We start from the raw sequence: 20,868 nt of genomic DNA on the forward strand, positions 1-20,868 counted from the left end.
AGGCATTTGAAAAGGAAGGTTAAAACAAAATATGGTAGATACAAAATGGATCAATGTCTCATGGAGCAAGAACAACCATAAGGCATGAAAAACCATGAGAAATTTAGTCAACAGTAAACAGAGAATCAAACAATGTACATTTCCCTAAATAATTCAGTAATTCTGATGACAAAGACATGCTGTTCTCCCAGACTCTATTTGCCTTATTTCTAAGTTTTAGGAAATCTTTCTTACATTTAGAAAGTGGTTCGCTATACCAATGTATCACATATCAGAGATAATAATGTAGTTAATGTGCCACTGAAAAAAGAAAAAAAGATGAGCTAGTTACACAATTTTACAGAAGGGTAACATTTTTCAGTTACTTATGCACCAGAATATCATACGTTAAGAAGTTTTATCTGACCAGTTATAAATGTCAATGCCTTAAAAACCTAGTATTATAAATTTTAAAAATACTAATAAAAATTAATATACGGCCCTGGCCGGTTGGCTAAGTGGTAGAGCGTCGGCCTGGCGTGCAGAAGTCCCGGGTTCAATTCCCGGCCAGGGCACACAGGAGAAGCGCCCATTTGCTTCTCCACCCCTCCCCCTCTCCTTCCTCTCTGTCTCTCTCTTCCCCTCCCGCAGCGAGGCTCCAATGGAGCAAAGATGGCCCAGGTGCTGGGGATGGCTCCTTGGCCTCTGCCCCAGGTGCTAGAGTGGCTCTGGTCGCGGCAGAGCGACGCCCCGGAGGGGCAGAGCATCGCCCCCTGGTGGGCAGAGCGTCGCCCCCTGGTGGGCGTGCGGGGTGGATCCCGGTCGGGCGCATGCGGGAGTTTGTCTGACTGTCTCTCCCCGTTTCCAGCTTCAGAAAAATACAAAAAAAAAAAAAAAAATTAATATACAACTAGAAGGAGATATCATTCTTATTTTTAAATGTTGACTGAAATTAAGTATATTTTAAATCTTTATTTTTTTTAAGATTTTTAAATTGATTTTAGAGAGAGAGAAAGGGGGGAGAGGAGCACGAAGAATCAACTTACAGCTGCTTCTCAAGTGTGTGCTTTGACCAGGTAAGCCCAGGGATTCAAACTGGCAAACTCAGTATTCCAGGTCAACACCTTATCTACTATACCTACACAGGTCAGGCTTAAATAATTATTTAAGGCACTGAGCTGTGTGTGATAAGAGATAAACTGCTTACTTCCAAAATCAGTGAGCTTGTCATTAATCAGTACTTTAGGATTTTGGCTGCCATAACAACATGACAAAATCATTATTACCATAAACTCAGCATTTCTAAAAATAGTTTATTTCAGCATTCAGGTTCTATCTATGATCACTAAAATTGAGCTTTATTACAGCACCACAGTTAAGAGCGCAATCAAACAGTCTAAGCCTGAAATACCAAGAAAAAAAAGAATATACTTATGAATACACAGGTTAATGAACGTACATTTTTATTTCTCTTTACCACAGTGCTAACATCCAGATGTCACAGAGTTAAGATAATGTCTCATCCTTGATGAGCTGTCACTCACAGTAAAATGTAAGTATACTTTCCATGAGACCAAGGCCACGTATCTCACGTAAGTCTTATCTATCACATATGCCTAAATTTTCTAACTTCCTTTTAAAAATAATAAGACAATCTCAACATAGAGTTAATAAAAATATAGTACAGGCTAGTATTAAAGAGAATAGGTTCTGGAATCAGAAATATAGGATTCAAATCTTGACTATTTGACTTTGGTTCAATATTTAACCTTTCTAAGAGGTGTCCTCTTCTGTAAAATGGAGATACTAATTTGTAGACCCATTGGGAGATGTAGGTGAAGTAACTCATTGAAGGATCACTCTGGTTGAGGAGTTCAGATTAGATTGTAGGGGTTGGTGTGGAGCTGGCAGTGAGGACAACAGTGAAAACAGAGACTAGTTCAAAGGATAATGTGATAATCCAGGCATAGATGAAACTAACTTGGGCCATCGTAGTAACTGTGGAGATGGTCAAAAGTATTCAGAGTGACCTCTCACATACTTCTGGATAAATATTTAATGAACTGGTCCATGGGAATTTTGAGAGGAGTTATGATGAATTTACAAATTACTATATTACACAGCCAGTTAGAGAAGAATACCATGAAACTACATAAGAACACTGAAAATCTGCAAACATCACAATTAATGATAAACATCAGGAACACTTCCATTAAAGTTCAAAGTAAGATATACATACACATTGTTACATCTACTGTTTACTTTGGAGATCCTAGCCAATTTAATGAGTTTAGTCACAAATATTGAAAAGAATTAATAAAACCATTAATATTAGGTGTCTTTACCAAAAAGAAAACAAGGCAAACAATCGAAAAAGTACTAGAATTAAAATAAAGTTTAGTTATTTGGACAGATTAAAAATTAACACACAAAATTTAGAACCAGCAATATCTAATTAGAACATGTAGGAGAAAACAAAAGACCTTATCATAGTAGCCACAAAATGGTGTTCTAGGAATAAACCCAGTAATACATTTGAAAATTATATAGAAATTTTATTGAAAGTTGTAAAATAAACAGGCATACCTTGTTTGTAGATGGGTATATTCATAGTACTTTCTTATTTCTTTTTTGTTCATTCTTATATTAGTGCAGTGAATGTTTTATATGCACTTGAAAGGAATGTTATTGTCTGTGGTTGCCTGTAGTATTCTCTTTCTACCAGGGTGGACAGACTGGTGGCAATATTCAGTTCATTTACACCATACTAGTTTTCTGTCTACCTTTTCTATCCATTACTAGCAGAAGAGTGCTCAAATATCTGTAACTGTCAACATAACTATTTCTTCTCAATTCTATGAGTTTACACTGCATGTTTGAAACTCTGCTATTAAATATACATATTTATTATTATATCTTCTTAATAGATTGATCCTATTATTATTATTATTGTAAAAGGTCCACCTTTATCTTTGGTATTATTTTCTATCCTGCAGTCTAAATTTTTAAATATTAATATAGCTAATTTGGTTTTAGTAAGATTGGTATCAAATGGTATATCTTTTACCATCCTTTTACATTTTTTCCCCCTTAAGTGAGAAGCAGAGAGGCAGAGACAGACTCCCACAGGGAGCCTGACTAGGATCCACCTGTCAAATTCCCTACGGGGCAATGCTCTGCCCATCTGGGGCCATTGCCCCATTGCTTGGCAATCAAGCTATATCAGCGCCTGAGGCAAGGCCATGGAGCCATCCTCAGTGGCCAGGGCCAACTTGCTCCAACTGGGCCATGGCTGCGGGAAAAGAAGAAAAGATAGAGGGAAGGGAAAAGGGGAGGCGAAGAGGCTGATGGTCGCTTCTGCTGTGTGCCCTGACTGGCAATCGAACCCAGGACTTTTACACAGCAGGCTGAAGTTACACCACTGAGCCAAACGGCCAGGGCCACCATCATTTTACTTTTAAATAACCCCTGTTTTTGTATTCAAAGTGGATTTTTTATAGGTAGCAAACAGTTGGACCATGATTTTTTTCTTTACTCTAATTCTTTTAATTGGAGTGTTCAGAGGTGCTATAAGGCTGAATGTAAGTCTATCACTATCATTCTGTTATTTGTTTTATATTGGTCCCACCTGTTCTTTTTGCTTCTTTTCCCCCTTCTTTCTGTAATTGTTCTTTAACATTCTATTTTATCTTATATAATAGCATTTTACATAATTTTTGTTTCTTTTAGCACTTACTATAATGTTAATAATCTACCTTAAAACAGTATATATATTTCAAGGACAATTTAACAACCTTACACAACAGTATACTCCACCACCCTCTCATTCCATCTTTTGTGCTTTTGTTGTCATAAACTTTATTTCTATATGTTAAAAATCCAATTCATTGTTAGTAATTTTGTTTTCAATGTCAACTTATCCTTTGTATTTAGCATTTCCTATGCTTGTCTTTCCTATGCATAGAACTGAGTTTTCTTCTGGTATCATTTTCCTTTGGTCTGAAAATCTTCCTTAATCATTCCCCGCAGTGCAGTATATTGTTGATAAACTCTATTTTGCTTTATCTCAAAATATGTAAATTTTGCTTTCAGTTTGAATGATACATATTCTCCAAAGAAGACATACAGATATGGCCAATAGGCATATGAAAAAAATGTTCAACTTCACTAATCAGAGATGCAAATTAAAACCACAATGAGATACTACCTCACACCTTTCAGAATGGCGCTCATTAACAAATCAACACATAATAAGTGCTGGTGAGGGTGTGGAGAAAAGGGAACCCTCCTGCACTGCTGGTGGGAATGCAGACTGGTGCACATACTTGTAAAAAACAGTATGGTGTTTTCTCAAAAAATTAAAAATGGAACTGCCTTTTGACCCAGTCACCCCAGTTTTAGGACTATATCCTAAGAATCCCAAAAACACTGATTCAAAAGAAGATATGCAACCCCCCCCCCCATGTTTATTGCAGCATTGTTTACAATAGCTAAGATCTGGAAACAGCCCAAGTATCCGTCAGTGGACAAGTGGATTAAAAAGCTGTGGTACATATACACAATGGAATTCTACGCAGCTGTGAAAAAGAAGGAAATCTTACCTTTTGTGATGGCATGAATGGACTTGGAGATTATTATGCTAAGTGAAATAAGCCAGGCAGAGAAAGACAAACATCATATGATACCACTTATATGTGGAATCTAGTGAACACAGTGAACTGAGGAATGGAATAGAGGCAGAGGCGGGGTCACAGGGAGCAGAGGGACAGCTGTCAGAGGGAAGGGGGATGAGGGGATGAGATCAGAGAAGGTAAAGGGATTAGCCAAATTATATATATGTATATATAACACATAGATACAGATAACAAGACAGCAGGTCCCAGAGGGAAGGGAGGAGGGGGAGAGAATGAAGAGAGGGCGAGAGGAGAAGGAGGAAGAGGAGACAAAGTACCTATGCTGTACGTCTCTATGTTTATTTTTACAACTGGCAATATTTCCTCCGTAATCTTATTCTACTTTTTCACCTGTCTCTGTAGCTCCCCTTCCATCAGGTGACCATCAGTTTATTCTCTGTATCAATAAGTACAGTGTAGCCTGACCTGTGGTGGTGCAGTGGATAAAGCGTCAACCTGGAAACACTGAGGTTGCCAGTTCAAAACCCTGGCCTGCCTGGTCAAGGTACATATGGGAGTTGATGCTTCCTGCTTCTCCCCCTTCTCTCTCTCTCTCTCTCTCTCTCTCTTTCTCTCTCTCTCTCCCCCCTCCTCTCTAAAATGAATAAATATAAAAAAAAATAGTAATAAGTACAGTGCTGTTTTGTTTGTTCATTTATTTTGTTCTTTAGATTCTACATATAAGTAAAATTGTATGGTATTAGTCTTTCTCCTTCTAAGTTATTTAGTATAATACCCTCATGTCCACCCAGTTGTAGTGAATGGTAAAATTTCACTGTTTTTTTTTTTATAGCTAAGTAGTCTATGAAGTAGCTTATCTGCATGTACTATGGATAGTCCATGACATATTTATTCCATGTCACCCTGACATATTTGTTAATATAAGAGAATCTGGTATTACAGTAACATAATTTCTATTATATTTATGTTAATTTAAAAAAATCATTCACTAAGAAGAGAATTTGGAGTTAGATATATGCAAGGAATAAGTAATAACGGGGTGAGTTCAGATCTCTTAGAGGTACTGAGGCAGAAAAAAATGGTTGAGAACCACAGATGGTCAATGGTAAATCTCCTATTCACAAAAATATTTTTTTTTTCAAAGAAATGTGCTTGGTATTTAAAAATATGTAAATATTTACCAACTAATTGGGACCAAAATATACTTACTTCACTGTGGCACTCAGAAGGAAGTTCAGCTGTGGCATTAACAGGTTGTCTGGAGCTGACAGGTAACGATCAAACTGAACCTGAACGAAACAGAGAAATGTAGAATAAAGTACTACATATATCTGTTAACAGACATTCAAATATATTACCATATATTTTAATGATTAAATCTTAAACAAAATCCCATATTTAAAAAAACAAGTTATCAAAATGAGTTATTTTGTGAACATTCTACCTAAATTACCTAAAAGTGTCAACTTTTAAAAGTAGTCAATATCCAGCATCATCTACTTGTAAAATTCTGAATCTAAGTCATTCATCTTCATGTCCCTCACCAAAGTTTTGATAATATTAACAAGAAGTAGTCATCAGGGAGATGACGTCAGAGTAATGGCGGAGTAGGAAGAGATACCGATAAATCTCCCCCAAAACTCAACAAGATCTTCAACCAGAAACAGAAAAACCTATACTTGGAGCTTCCAGATTCTTCGCAATACACCCAAAGGTATGATTGAGTGAAAAATTGGCTAAATATATAACCAAACCCCGAAGGAAATAGGGAGTAAGAAATGCTCCGCCTTCCTCACTAACCTAAACAGGGCGGCTTTTTCTGGTAACTGTGAATATAGAAACTGAGGCGGGCAAAGGGGGTGAATAGATCCAGGCCGCCGCAACAAAAACGGCCGAACCAGGCTGTGGCTCAGAGATCCAAGCCGAGGAAAATCTGATCCTGTGGCAACCCGGGCAATACAAGCTAACACTCGCGCCAAACCCAAACAAAGAAAGACAAGCGGAGCGGCCATTTTACCCGGTCTCCTGGTCGGTGCGCAGTTAGTGGAAGAGAGATTTCTTCCTAAGCCGCGGAAGTGGGTACCCGTGTTGCCCCACGGAGAGGCAGGGTCAGAGGCCTTTCTGTGGGCTGAGGGCAGAGTCTCTGGGCAGCCCCAGCGCCCTGGGAAAGCCACGCACGGGAGGGAGTGAGAACTAATCCCAACGGTGGAGATTTTCCGTGCTGGAGGCTGTTTCACTCAGAGGGAACCGCGGCCGGCCTCATATCCTGGTTTGCGCGCGCAGATAAGGAGTGAGCGATTCCTCCGAGTGCCTCCGCAGTGCGCGCCCGTGTTATCGCAGAGAGGGGCAGAGTCAGGGGCCTTTGTGTGGGCCAAAGCGGAATCTCGGGCCGCCCCAGCGCCTTGCAAAAGCCGCACACGGGGACGGAGCGAGACTCAATTCCAACGCTGCAACTTTTCCCTGCGGTTGGGGGTTTCACTCAGAGCATGAGACTGCTGGCCGGATATCCTGGTTGCAGACAGTGAGTGAGAGTTTCCTCCAAGCGCCCCGGAAGTGGGCGCCCGCTTGTGTTACCGGATAGAGTGGCAGAGCCAGAGGTGTTCGAGTGGGCGGAAAGCCCGCCTGATTATGCTAGCAGCTCTGACTGACTGAGCCTTACCCAGAGCCCTGTGCTGAGTGGAAATAGAGTGGGGAGTTGCCAGCAATTTGAGCCTCTTACTATCCAGGCAGAGGCAGCAGCAACCCCATACCTGGGCTATCAGGCTACTAATTGAGGAAGGAAAGACTAGGAGAAAGGCTCCAGGAACACGGACTCTCTCACTGTCGGAGCCTATAAATGCTAATGAGCCTCGACTCCCAACGAGAATAAAGCACAATACATGACATTGCCATAGAGACTTATCAACTGCAAACCTCTACCTGAGCGTGCCAAAGGGGCAGAACCCGGGGTACAGAGTCACCGACCAGGAAGAGGGAGAGAAAAGAAAAAGCAAGAAGATAACCTCTCAAAATCAAGAATAATCTGCAGACTTTATAACCTATCCCATTTTATTATATTTGTTCGTTTGTTTCTCTTATCTTCATTCTTGAGACTTTTTTTTCCTCCTCCAATTTGGCCGATTAACTCTCTACCGGTCTTACTCTCTCCTCTCCCTGAACTACACTACCCATAAGTGTTACATCTCCCATTATCATTTCTCTTCTCTTCCTTTCTCTCTATGAGGGTTGCACTCCAAAACCCTTAACTCTCTCTCTCTCTCTCCTTTCTTTTTTCTTCTTTTAGTGGTTCCCTCTTTTTTTTCTCTCTCTCTCTTTCTTTTCTCCCTCTATATTAGTTTCTTCCTTTCTCCTTTACATCTCCTCTCATTCAAACCTCAATAACAAACAAATTATCTTATCTGGGACTCAAACCTATGTTTGTGGCATTTTGGGGGGGTTTTACTTCACCTTTTTACCTCACTAGCAGTGCTCCCATCCCTGGCTCTCCATATTATCTAGTTCTTGTTCCACTAAATACAATAGTAAGTTTTTAATTTGTCCCCCCATTTTTCCATTTTCCTCTTATTCCTCTCATCATAACTCTTAGAAAACCAACACCTAAAAGCAAATCATTTTATTCTTGACCCAAATTTTTTCCTTATTTGCTTTTTGTGGGTCCATACGCTCTTTTTTTTTTTTTTTCTTTCTCTCTTTTTTGCCCCTTTATTACTTTTCCCCAATTCAGGCCCTCCATCACAGGCATTGTTTGTTATAACTCACAGTCCACCACAAGATTTTCTCAAGAAAGAGGGGAGAGGAGAGGAGAGGAGAGGAAAAAAAGAGGGGGGGAATAATTTCCTTTTTTAAAAAATTTTTATTTTATTTTATTTTTCTTTATTTCATTATTAATTTTTTTTAAAAAAAACAACTCTTTTCGATTTGTTATTTTTTTATTTTTTTTAACTTTTTATTCTTTATTAAATCTCATTAATACTATCAACAAAACCACCCTCAGATGCCATTAAGGAAGAGAAAATCGAATATCATGGATACAAAAGAAAGAGAGGTAACACAGCTAGATGAGGAAAAATCTATGGAGAAAAAATTTAATATATTGGAAACCTTGGAGCTAAATGACAGAGAATTCAAGATAGAAATCCTAAAAATCCTCCGAGATATACAAGAAAACACAGAAAGGCAATATAGGGAGCTCAGAAAACAACTCCATGAACACAAAGAATATATGTCCAAGGAAATTGAAACTATAAAAACAAATCAAACAGAGATGAAAAACTCAATTCACGAGCTGAAAAACGAAGTAACAAGCTTAGCTAATAGAACAGGTCAGATAGAAGAGAGGATTAGTGAAATAGAAGACAAGCAACTTGAGGCACAACAGAGAGAAGAAGAAAGAGACTCAAAAATTAAAAAAAATGAGATAGCCCTACAAGAATTATCTGACTCCATCAAAAAGAATAACATAAGAATAATAGGTATATCAGAGGGAGAAGAGAGAGAAAATGGAATGGAGAACATACTTAAACAAATAATTGATGAGAACTTCCCAAGCCTGTGGAAAGAACTAAAGCCTCAAGTTCAAGAAGCAAACAGAACTCCAAGTTTTCTTAACCCCAACAAACCTACTCCAAGGCATATCATAATGAAATTGACACAAACCAACAGCAAAGAAAAAATTCTCAAGGCAGCCAGGGAAAAGAAGAATACAACATATAAAGGAAGGCCCATTAGATTATCATCAGATTTCTCAGCAGAAACTCTACAAGCTAGAAGAGAGTGGACCCCAATATTTAAAGTCCTGAAAGAGAGGAACTTTCAGCCACGAATACTATACCCATCAAAGCTATCCTTCAAATACGAAGGAGAAATAAAAACATTCACAGATACAGAAAAGATGAGGGAATTTATCATCAGAAAACCCCCACTCCAGGAACTACTAAAGGGGGTTCTCCAATCAGATACAAAGAACAAAAAAAAACAGAGCCACAAGTAAAAGCTCCAAGAAGAACACAATAAAACCAAATTTAAACTGTGACAACAACAAAAAGAAAGAGGGGGAGAAGACGGAGATTAACAGTAGCAAAGGACGATGGAGTGCAAAAGTACTCACAAAATAGTTCGCTACAATGAACAGGGTAGGGACCCTTTTCATTACTCAAAGGTAAACACCATTGAAAAAACCACCACAGAAGCACATGAGATAAAAAAGATAGCAACAGAGGAAAGATGTATGGAATACAACCAAATAAAAACAAAAGATAGAAAAACGAAAGAGAAGGATCAAACAAGACACAAAACTAACAGAAAGCAAGATATAAAATGGCAATAGGGAACTCACAAGTATCAATAATTACACTAAATGTAAATGGATTAAACTCACCAATAAAAAGGCACAGAGTAGCAGAATGGATTAAAAAAGAAAATCCAACTGTATGCTGCCTACAGGAAACTCATCTAAGTAACAAGGATAAAAACAAATTCAAAGTGAAAGGCTGGAAAACAATACTCCAAGCAAATAACATCCAAAAAAAAGCAGGTGTAGCAATACTCATATCGGATAATGCTGACTACAAGACAGGAAAAGTACTTAGAGACAAAAATGGCCATTTCATAATGGCTAAGGGGACACTGAATCAAGAAGACATAACAATTCTTAATATATATGCACCAAACCAAGGAGCACCAAAATATATAAGACAGCTACTTATTGATCTTAAAACAAAAACTGACAAAAATACAATCATACTTGGAGACCTCAATACACCGCTGACGGCTCTAGATCGGTCATCCAAACAGAGAATCAACAAAGACATAGTGGCCTTAAACAAAACACTAGAGCACCTGGATATGATAGACATCTACAGGACATTTCATCCCAAAGTGACTGAGTATACATTTTTCTCCAGTGTACATGGATCATTCTCAAGAATTGACCATATGTTGGGCCACAAAAACAATATCAGCAAATTCAGAAAAATTGAAGTTGTACCAAGCATATTTTCTGATCATAAAGCCTTGAAACTAGAATTCAACTGCAAAAAAGAGGAAAAAAATCCCACAAAAATGTGGAAACTAAACAACATACTTTTAAAAAATGAATGGGTCAAAGAAGAAATAAGTGCAGAGATCAAAAGATATATACAGACTAATGAAAATGACAATACGACATATCAGAATCTATGGGATGCAGCAAAAGCAGTGATAAGAGGGAAGTTCATATCGCTTCAGGCATATATGAACAAACAAGAGAGAGCCCAAGTGAACCACTTAACTTCCCACCTTAAGGAACTAGAAAAAGAAGAACAAAGACAACCCAAAACCAGCCGAAGAAAGGAGATAATAAAAATCAGAGCAGAAATAAATGAATTAGAGAACAGAAAAACTATAGAAAAAATTAATAGAACAAGGAGCTGGTTCTTTGAAAAGATCAACAAAATTGACAAACCCTTGGCAAGACTTACCAAGGAAAAAAGAGAAAGAACTCATATAAACAAAATCCAAAATGAAAGAGGAGAAATCACCACGGACACCGTAGATATACAAAGAATTATTGTAGAATACTATGAAAAACTTTATGCCACTAAATTCAACAACCTAGAAGAAATGGATAAATTTCTAGAAAAATACAACCTTCCTAGACTGAGTCAAGAAGAAGCAGAAAGCCTAAACAGACCTATCAGTAGAGAAGAAATAGAAAAAACCATTAAAAACCTCCCCAAAAATAAAAGTCCAGGCCCTGACGGCTATACCAGCGAATTTTATCAAACATTCAAAGAAGACTTGGTTCCTATTCTACTCAAAGTCTTCCAAAAAATTGAAGAAGAAGCAATATTTCCAAACACATTTTATAAGGCCAACATAACCCTCATACCAAAACCAGGCAAGGATGGCACAAAAAAAGAAAACTACAGACCAATATCTCTAATGAATACAGATGCTAAAATACTAAACAAAATACTAGCAAATCGAATACAACAACATATTAAAAAAATAATACATCATGATCAAGTAGGATTCATCCCAGAATCTCAAGGATGGTTCAACATACGTAAAACGGTTAATGTAATACACCATATCAACAAAACAAAGAACAAAAACCACATGATCTTATCAATAGACGCAAAAAAGGCTTTCGATAAAATACAACACAATTTTATGTTTAAGACTCTCAACAAAATGGGTATAGAAGGAAAATATCTCAACATGATAAAGGCCATATATGATAAACCATCAGCTAACATCATATTAAATGGCACTAAACTGAAGGCTTTCCCCCTTAAATCAGGAACAAGACAGGGTTGTCCACTCTCTCCACTCTTATTTAATGTGGTACTAGAGGTTCTAGCCAGAGCAATCAGACAAGACAAAGAAATAAAAGGCATCCATATCGGAAAAGAAGAAGTAAAGGTATCACTTTTTGCAGATGATATGATCCTATACATCGAAAACCCCAAAGAATCCACAAAAAGACTACTAGAAACAATAAGCCAATACAGTAAGGTCGCAGGATACAAAATTAACATACAGAAGTCAATAGCCTTTCTATATGCCAACAATGAAACAACTGAGAAGGAACTCAAAAGAATAATCCCCTTCACGATTGCAACAAAAAAAATAAAATACTTAGGAATAAACATAACAAAGAATGTAAAGGACTTATATAATGAAAACTATAAACCATTGTTAAGGGAAATCGAAAAAGATATAATGAGATGGAAGAATATACCTTGTTCTTCGCTAGGAAGAATAAATATAATCAAGATGGCTATATTACCCAAAGCAATATACAAATTTAATGCAATTCCCATCAAAATTCCAATGACATTATTTAAAGAAATAGAGCAAAAAATCATCAGATTTATATGGAACTATAAAAAACCCCGAATAGCCAAAGCAATCCTAAAGAAAAAGAATGAAGCTGGGGGCATAACAATACCTGACTTCAAACTCTATTATAGGGCCACGACAATCAAAACAGCATGGTATTGGCAGAAAAATAGACACTCAGACCAATGGAACAGAATAGAAAGTCCAGAAATAAAACCACATATATATAGTCAAATAATTTTTGATAAAGGGGCCAACAACACACAATGGAGAAAAGAAAGCCTCTTCAATAAATGGTGCTGGGAAAACTGGAAAGCCACATGCAAAAGAATGAAACTGGACTACAGTCTCTCCCCCTGTACAAAAATTAACTCAAAATGGATCAAAGATCTAAACATAAGACCTGAAACAATTAAGTACATAGAAGAAGACATAGGTACTCAACTCATGGACCTGGGTTTTAAAGAGCATTTTATGAATTTGACTCCAATGGCAAGAGAAGTGAAGGCAAAAATTAATGAATGGGACTACATCAGACTAAGAAGTTTTTGCTCAGCAAGGGAAACTGATAACAAAATAAACAGAAAGCCAACTAAATGGGAAATGATATTTTCAAACAACAGCTCAGATAAGGGCCTAATATCCAAAATATACAAAGAACTCATAAAACTCAACAACAAACAAACAAACAATCCAATAAAAAAATAGGAAGAGGATATGAATAGACACTTCTCCCAGGAAGAAATACAAATGGCCAACAGATATATGAAAAGATGCTCATCTTCTTTAGCTATTAGAGAAATGCAAATCAAAACGGCAATGAGATACCACCTCACACCTGTTCGATTAGCTGTTATTAGCAAGTCAGGTAATAGCAAATGTTGGAGAGGCTGTGGAGAAAAAGGAACCCTCATACACTGTTGGTGGGAATGTAAAGTAGTACAACCATTATGGAAGAAAGTATGGTGGTTCCTCAAAAAACTGAAAATAGAACTACCTTATGACCCAGCAATCCCTCTACTGGGTATATATCCCCAAAACTCAGAAACATTGATACGTGAAGACACATGCAGCCCCATGTTTATTGCAGCATTGTTCACAGTGGCCAGGACATGGAAACAACCAAAAAGCCCATCAATAGATGACTGGATAAAGAAGATGTGGCACATATACACTATGGAATACTACTCAGCCATAAGAAATGATGACATCGGAACATTTACAGCAAAATGGTGGGATCTTGATAACATGATACGAAGCGAAATAAGTAAATCAGAAAAAAACAGGAACTGTATTATTCCATACGTAGGTGGGACATAATAGTGAAACTAAGAGACATTGATAAGAGTGTGGTGGTTACGGGGGGGAGGGGGGAATGGGAGAGGGATAGGGGGTGGGAGGGGCACAAAGGAAACAAGATAGAAGGTGACAGAGGACAATCTGACTTTGGGTGGTGGGTATGCAACATAATTGAACGACAAGATAACCTGGACTTGTTATCTTTGAATATATGTATCCTGATTTATTGATGTCACCCCATTAAAAAAAAATAAAATTATAAAATAAAAAAAAAGAAAAAAAAAAAAAAAGAAGTAGTCATCAGATTTCCAGTCTACCTTACTTTCTTAAATATACTGTATTTGTTAATTATTCATTCAACTAATATTATCGAATACCTACTATTAGAAAGGAACTATATTAGAGCTAATGGCCTAGTGAGAGAGGTAGTAAACAAATAACCTAAAAAAATATGTATCTATATACTGTGTTAAATGCTATGAAGGAAGAAACCAAGGTACTATAAAAGCATAAATCAGGAGGATGGACCTAACCTGTACATTTGGCAAAAGCATCTCTGAGGAAAGGATATTTTGAGTAAGATCCTAAGAATAAATCAACAATAAGTAAGTGTGTGTGTGGTGGGAGTGGGTACAGCAGGGTACCACTTAAGGCTTAAGGAGAGAAGGAGAATAGCTAATAGTTAATGTACAACTTGTACGCTTTATATCAAAGGAGTTTAGTTCTGATTGTGAAAGCAGTAGGAAACCACTGAAGTAAGGAAATAATCTGATTTAAATTTTAAAAAGCTAAATTTGGCTACAGCAAGACGAATGGAATGAAAGGTTGTAATGATAGTTGCAAGGACCACAAACAGGCAGCTACTTGCAGCATCTTACTTTATAAGGGCAATAAAGGTGAAGAGAAGAGGAGGAGGTAACTGAGAAAATTAACCAGTAAAATCATCCCAAATTTGGTTAGTGACAGGATGGAGAGATTGACTCCCAGATTTTAATCTGTATAACTTAATTCACATAGCAATACCATAACTCATAACTGTGTTCTTTAGACATTTAATAAGTTGTATACAGTCGTCCCTCACTATATTGTGGTTCACTTTTCGTGGTCTCACTGTATCACAGATTTTTAAATTGTATATATCTAATTTTGTATCGCAGATTTTTCACTATATTGTGGGAGTTTGCACTGTATAGTTGTAGTATATTCACTGGTGAGTATCCATATAAAATTTTATATATTATTAAAATCATGTAGGTTTAAGAATGTCGAAAGTGGTTAAGAGCATAAAAAGTATTTATAAGAGTGTGGGAAAGGTTTCTAAGAGTGTGGGGAGGGTTCATAAAGTCTTAAAATATATACATAATAATACATAAATAATAAAATAAACATAAGGTCACTACTCCGCAGATTTTCGCATACTGCGGGGGTTCTGGAACCTAACCCTCGGGGTAGACGAGGGACCACTGCATCCCTTGCGAGGTCATGTCCTTTTTCATCCCAGCTCTTAGTATGTTGCCTATGAAACAGCAGATACTTGGTCAATAACTACTGAAATAATAAATGAATAAATGCTCTTACCACTGTGAGTTAAAAACACTTGGAAGAACCTGAGACTGGGGGTGAGGTAGGGAAGAGTTAAAGAGAGTTAGGTTTGAAGATGCTGAATTAAAGTGCCTTTGAAGCATCCAAGTGGAGGCAACAGACAATTATATATAAAATGATACATCACTATAAAACCCAATCAAGACTTTGTTTCTTTAATAATGTATTAAAGGGCCCTGGCCGGTTGGCTCAGTGGTAGAGCATCGGCCTGGCGCGCGGGGGACCCGGTTCAATTCCCGGCCAGGGCACATAGGAGAAGTGCCCATTTGCTTCTCCACCCCCCCCTCCTTCCTCTCTGTCTCTCTCTTCCCCTCCCGCAGCCAAGGATCCATTGGAGCAAAGATGGCCCGGGCGCTGGGGATGGCTCCTTGGCCTCTGCCCCAGGCGCTAGAGTGGCTCTGGTCATGGCAGAGCGACGCCCCGGAGGGGCAGAGCATCGCCCCCTGGTGGGCAGAGCTTCGCCCCTGGTGGGTGTGCCGGGTGGATCCCTGTCGGGCACATGCGGGAGTCTGTCTGATTGTCTCTCCCCGTTTCCAGCTTCAGAAAAATACAAAAAAAAAATGTATTGAAGAAGATATTCAAAATAACTGTCTTCAAAGTTTAAAACGAATAAGAATTTGTAAGGGGTTTAACTATATTTTGTGAATTTTTAGATTATGGACTATTATAGATATGTGCTGAGTAGAAGAAACAGAGGAAAGAAACACATTTATTGAGTAATAACTATGGTGACTGGTCTTTGTGTAGACATGTGTTCATTTTCAGGAGGTAAATACCTGAAAGTGGAATTACTGGATCAGATGGTAACTACAGTATATATTTAACTTTCTAAAAAACATAACTTTATTTTTTAATAAATCTCAAGTTTATTCATCTTCATTTATTTTTATTTAAATGCTTTAGAATCAAATTACTTACATTTCTAAGTTTGAAAATAAAATGAAGCTGGACTCCTTACAACACATACTAAAATAAATTAATGTGGATTAGTGACTTAAATGTGAAACTCAAAACCATGCAATTCCTAGAAGAAAACATAGAGAACAAAGTCTCTGACGTTTCTCTCAGCAGTATTTTTAATGACAAATCTCCTTGGGAAAGGGAAACAAAAGAAAAGATAAACAAATGGGACTACATGGTTTCTGGAAAAAATAAAAAGGAAACCTCAATAAAATGAAAAGACAACCCACTGAATGGGAGAAAATATTTGCCAATGATACATCTGATAAGGGGTTTATATCCAAAATTCACAAAGAACTCATACTACTCAATACACACACACACACACACACGAAATCAATCCAATTCAAAAACAGAGGACCTTAACAGACATGTCTCCAAAAATAACAAATACAGAGGTCCAATGCTCAAGGTCACTAATCATTAGAAAAATAGAAATTCAAATCACAATGACCAGACACCTGTCAGAATGGCTATCATCAATATATCAACAAAAAACAAGTGTTAGTAAGGATGTGGAGAAAAGGGAACCCTCCTGCACTGCTGGTGGGAATACAGACTGGTGCAGCCACTGTGGAAAGCAGTATGGAGGTGCCTCAAAAAATTAAAAATGAAACTGCATTATGACCCACTACTGGATAAATAACTAAGAAACCCAAAGTACTAATCAAAAAGAATATTTGCACCCGTGTTCACTGTAACATTATTTACAATAGCCAAGACATGAAAGCAATCCAAATGCCATCAACAGACTAATGAATAAAAAATGTTGTGATACATATATATGTAACAGAATATTCCTTAGTCATAAAAAAGGACAAAATTTTAATGTTTGCAACAACATGAATAGACCTACAGAGTATTATGCTAAGTGAAATAAGTCAGACAGCAAACAACAAATACCATGTGATTTCACTCACACTGGAATATAAAGAAAAAAATTAGGAGTAGGCTTGCCCTGGCCAGCTAGCTCAGCGGTAGAGCATTGGCCCAGTGTGTGAAAGTCCTGGGTTTGATTCCCAGTCAGGGCACATAAGAGAAGTGTCCATCTGCTTCTCCACCCCTCCTCCTCTCCTTTCTCTCTATCTCTCTCTTCCCCTCCCGCAGCCAAGGCTCCACTGGAGCAAAGTTGGTCCTGGTGCTGAGGATGGCTCCATGGCCTCTGCCTTGGTGCTAGAATGGCTCCAGTTGCAATGGAGCAATGCCCCAGATAGGCAGAGCATTGCCCCCTGATGGGCAAGTGAGGTGAATCCCAGTCGGGCCCATGCGGGAGTCTGTCTCTCTGCCTCCCCATTTCCCACTTCAGAAAAATACAAAAAAAGAAGAAAGAAATAAAAGCAGAAGTAGACTCATAGATACAGAAAGCACACTGAGGGTTGCCAGAGGGGGGGAGTTGGGGGGATGGTTGGAAAAAGTGAAGTTATTAAGAAGTACAGACTAGTAGTTACAAAACAGCCAAGGATATGTAAAGTCCAGCAGAGGGAATATATTGCAATAACTACGTATCATGCCAGGTGGGTGCTTAAAATATTGGGTGGAAACTTTGTCAAGTATACAATCCTCTAACACCAGGGGTCAGCAAACTCATTAGTCAACAGAGCCAAATATCAACAGTACAACGATTGAAATTTTTTTGAAAGTCAAATTTTTTAAACTATATAGGTAGGTACATTCCTTATCGAGGTAGCGCCCACACATGGTATTTTGTGGAAGAGCCACACTCAAGGGGCCAAAGAGCCTCATGTGGCTCGCAAGCTGCAGTTTGCCGACCAGGGGTAACCATTATGCTGTTCACCTGAAACTAATACAAAATAATACTAAACATAAAATGTAATTAAAAAATAAAATGAAAATGAAAAGTTTTAAAAGAAAATGTTCCGTAAGAAACCTGTATGGAAATATATACTTTATTATGCACTTACCATTGCAGCCTTCAGTGCCACAGAATCTATGTTGGGCAAATTAGCTAAGGAACCCTAAAAAAATTAATAGGAAAAGAACAAGATGTAAAAATTATGCTATATATATATACATTTCAGTTCACCTACGATATCTGTTGAAATGGCTGGTGTCCATTAGAACAGTTCCCATATTTGGAAATCGAGATTATTTCTGAAGAACTCAAATGTTATCTCTTCAACCTCAATTAGAGCAGGGACCATGATATGTTCATTTTTTTAAAAAGTAGCGTAAAGGCACTCAATAATATTTGTTGAAGGGAGTTAGAAGCACATAAGTTTATTAACAAAGGAAAAACCAAGATATCTCAGATTTACTGTATTCATAAGTAAAAAAAAGGCAAAGAAGCACTTAAAAATGGCAATGAGACATTGAGGCTTCAAGGGTTAAACTTTGACAATGTTAGATAGTATAAACAGACAACAGAATTGGTTCTTTCTGGGAGAAATTTCCTTACTACTTTATGAAAAGAAAAAAATTCAGAACTTGAAAGTTTTGAGAGCTTCATTTAAGAATTCCAGAGCTCGCCTGACCTGTGGTGGCACAGTGAATAAAGCATCGACCTGGAAATGCTGAGGTCGCTGGTTCAAAACCCTGGGCTTGCCTGGCCAAGGCACATATGGGAGTTGATGCTTCCAGCTCCTCCCCCTTCTCTCTCTCTGTCTCTCCTCTCTCTCTCCCTCTCTGTCTCTCCCTCTCCTCTCTAAAATGAATAAATAAATAAATAAATTAAAAAAAAAAAAAAAAAAAAGAATTCCAGAGCTGTGGGTTCAATCCCCAGTCAGGGTACATACAAGAATCAACCAATGATGGTATGAAAAAATGGAACAAATCAGTCTCTCTCTCTCTCTCTCTCTTTCTCTCTCCTCCTATCTCTCTTAAAAATAAAAAAAGTTCTGGGGCTATAAAATAGTCTTCATGTTAATATAATTTAAAATAGAGTTCCTTGTTTTTTAAAGAATGCTTACCTGGTTTTCAAGGGTTTCCACCACTTGATTATATATTTCTACTAGAGTTCTATAACTTAAAAAAAAATTTTTATGTTGGCCCCAGAAGCATTTACCTTTCCAAAGGAATTGATCATGATTTGCCAAATTAAAAAAAGGGATAACTGCTATTTATACAGTAATGTATACATTCAATCAACTGATAGTAACAGGGCTTAAAATTTTTCCAGAATTAATATTCTTTATATTATATATTTTATGCTAATATTTGTATATTTTCATTACATTTAACCCAAACTGTAATAAAAAGGATACTTCATAGTTTGGGGTACTAAGGTAATCATTTAAGAACCATACATGTATTATCTCCTTAATCTTAGGACAACCCTATAAAACACATATTATTACCCCAAAGTACAGAAGAGGAAACAGATACATCACCATCCCAGTGAAAAATGGTCACCATTAAGTGGCAAAGCAGATTCAAACCACAGTCTAGCTCTTGAATCTATACTCTAAACTTGTATAGTTCTATAATTAGAAATATCCATGTGCTTACCTGTTCAGGTTTATGTTGCTGTATGGTGTTATAGATGGAACTCAAGCCTGCTCTAGTTAAAACATAAGATGCTTGTTCATTTATAAGTGTGTCCAAATGTGCTTCAATCTAAAATAACACACAATAGAAAGAAAATATTATAAAAGAGTTATAAGCCTGGCCCTGGCCGGTTGGCTCAGTGGTAGAGCGTTGGCCTGGCATGCAGGAATCCCGGGTTCCATTCCCGGCCAGGGCACACAGGAGAAGCGCCTATCTGCTTCTCCACCCCTCCCCCTCTCCTTCCTCTCTGTCTCTCTCTTCCCCTCCCGCAGCCAGGGCTCCACTGGAGCAAAGTTGGCCTGGGCGCTGGGGGTGGCTCTATGGCCTCTGCCTCAGGCGCTAGAATGGCTCTGGTTGCAACAGAGCAACGCCCCAGATGGGCAGAGCATCGCCCCTGGTGGGCATGTTGGGTGGATCCCGGTCGGGCGCATGCGGGAGTCTGTCTGACTGCCTCCCTGTTTCCAACTTCAGAAAAAAAAAAAAGTTATAAGCCTGATGAGAGTAGAAGTAGACTACCTTGCAGTCTTAGCTCTTCATCATGGGGCTGTTCCTTCAAGTGGCTATGAGGCCAGACTGTCCGGCATAGGGACTGATTTTAACAAAGGCACTTCCTTTCTGTAAAGAGGATATACATCCCACTACAAAAAGGACATTTTACTTTCAAAGAAGATAATCAAAGAGGATTATAAGACCACGGGCTATTAGTCAAAAATTTTGAGTAGCTTTTCAGCTCTTTAAAAGTTGGTAAGAAGGAAAACACAAGCAAACAAACAAAACCACTAATAACCCAGTGTAAAATAAAAATAGGAAGAATTCTGGAGATAAGGGCCCGATGTTCCTAACCTCCTTACTCCCTCACCCTCCCAACTTGCTGGACTGACTCAACCAGTCAAATGTGCCATCTGGAAAAGCCAGAAGTAAATCTGACTGGGGCTATGGCAGTAAGGTCTCGTGAGGAGAAAGCAGGTCTGTGACAAGGGGAGAGCTGAGGACCCAAAAGAAGGTTGGTCCAAGATTTCAAGTTCAAAACTGCCTAAGAAGACCCAGCTAGCAAAAATGACTTGTC

At 38.1% G+C, this 20,868-nt stretch overlaps 1 protein-coding gene across 1 annotated transcript in view; it reads right to left on the reverse strand.

Annotated features, from left to right (window-relative positions):
- Window positions 1-20,868, reverse strand: part of COG6 (component of oligomeric golgi complex 6) — an 80,704-nt gene that overhangs the window by 5,553 nt on the left and 54,283 nt on the right. The window contains exons 16-18 of the mRNA XM_066236241.1: window positions 19,764-19,871; window positions 18,221-18,274; window positions 5,823-5,902 (exon numbers count right to left, since the gene is read on the reverse strand). Coding sequence (XP_066092338.1) covers window positions 5,823-5,902; window positions 18,221-18,274; window positions 19,764-19,871 — 242 coding nt within the window. The remainder of the gene's footprint in view (window positions 1-5,822; window positions 5,903-18,220; window positions 18,275-19,763; window positions 19,872-20,868) is intronic.

The sequence above is a fragment of the Saccopteryx bilineata genome, chromosome 6 (assembly GCF_036850765.1).
Source record: "Saccopteryx bilineata isolate mSacBil1 chromosome 6, mSacBil1_pri_phased_curated, whole genome shotgun sequence".
In the NCBI taxonomy this organism is placed as follows: domain Eukaryota; kingdom Metazoa; phylum Chordata; class Mammalia; order Chiroptera; family Emballonuridae; genus Saccopteryx; species Saccopteryx bilineata.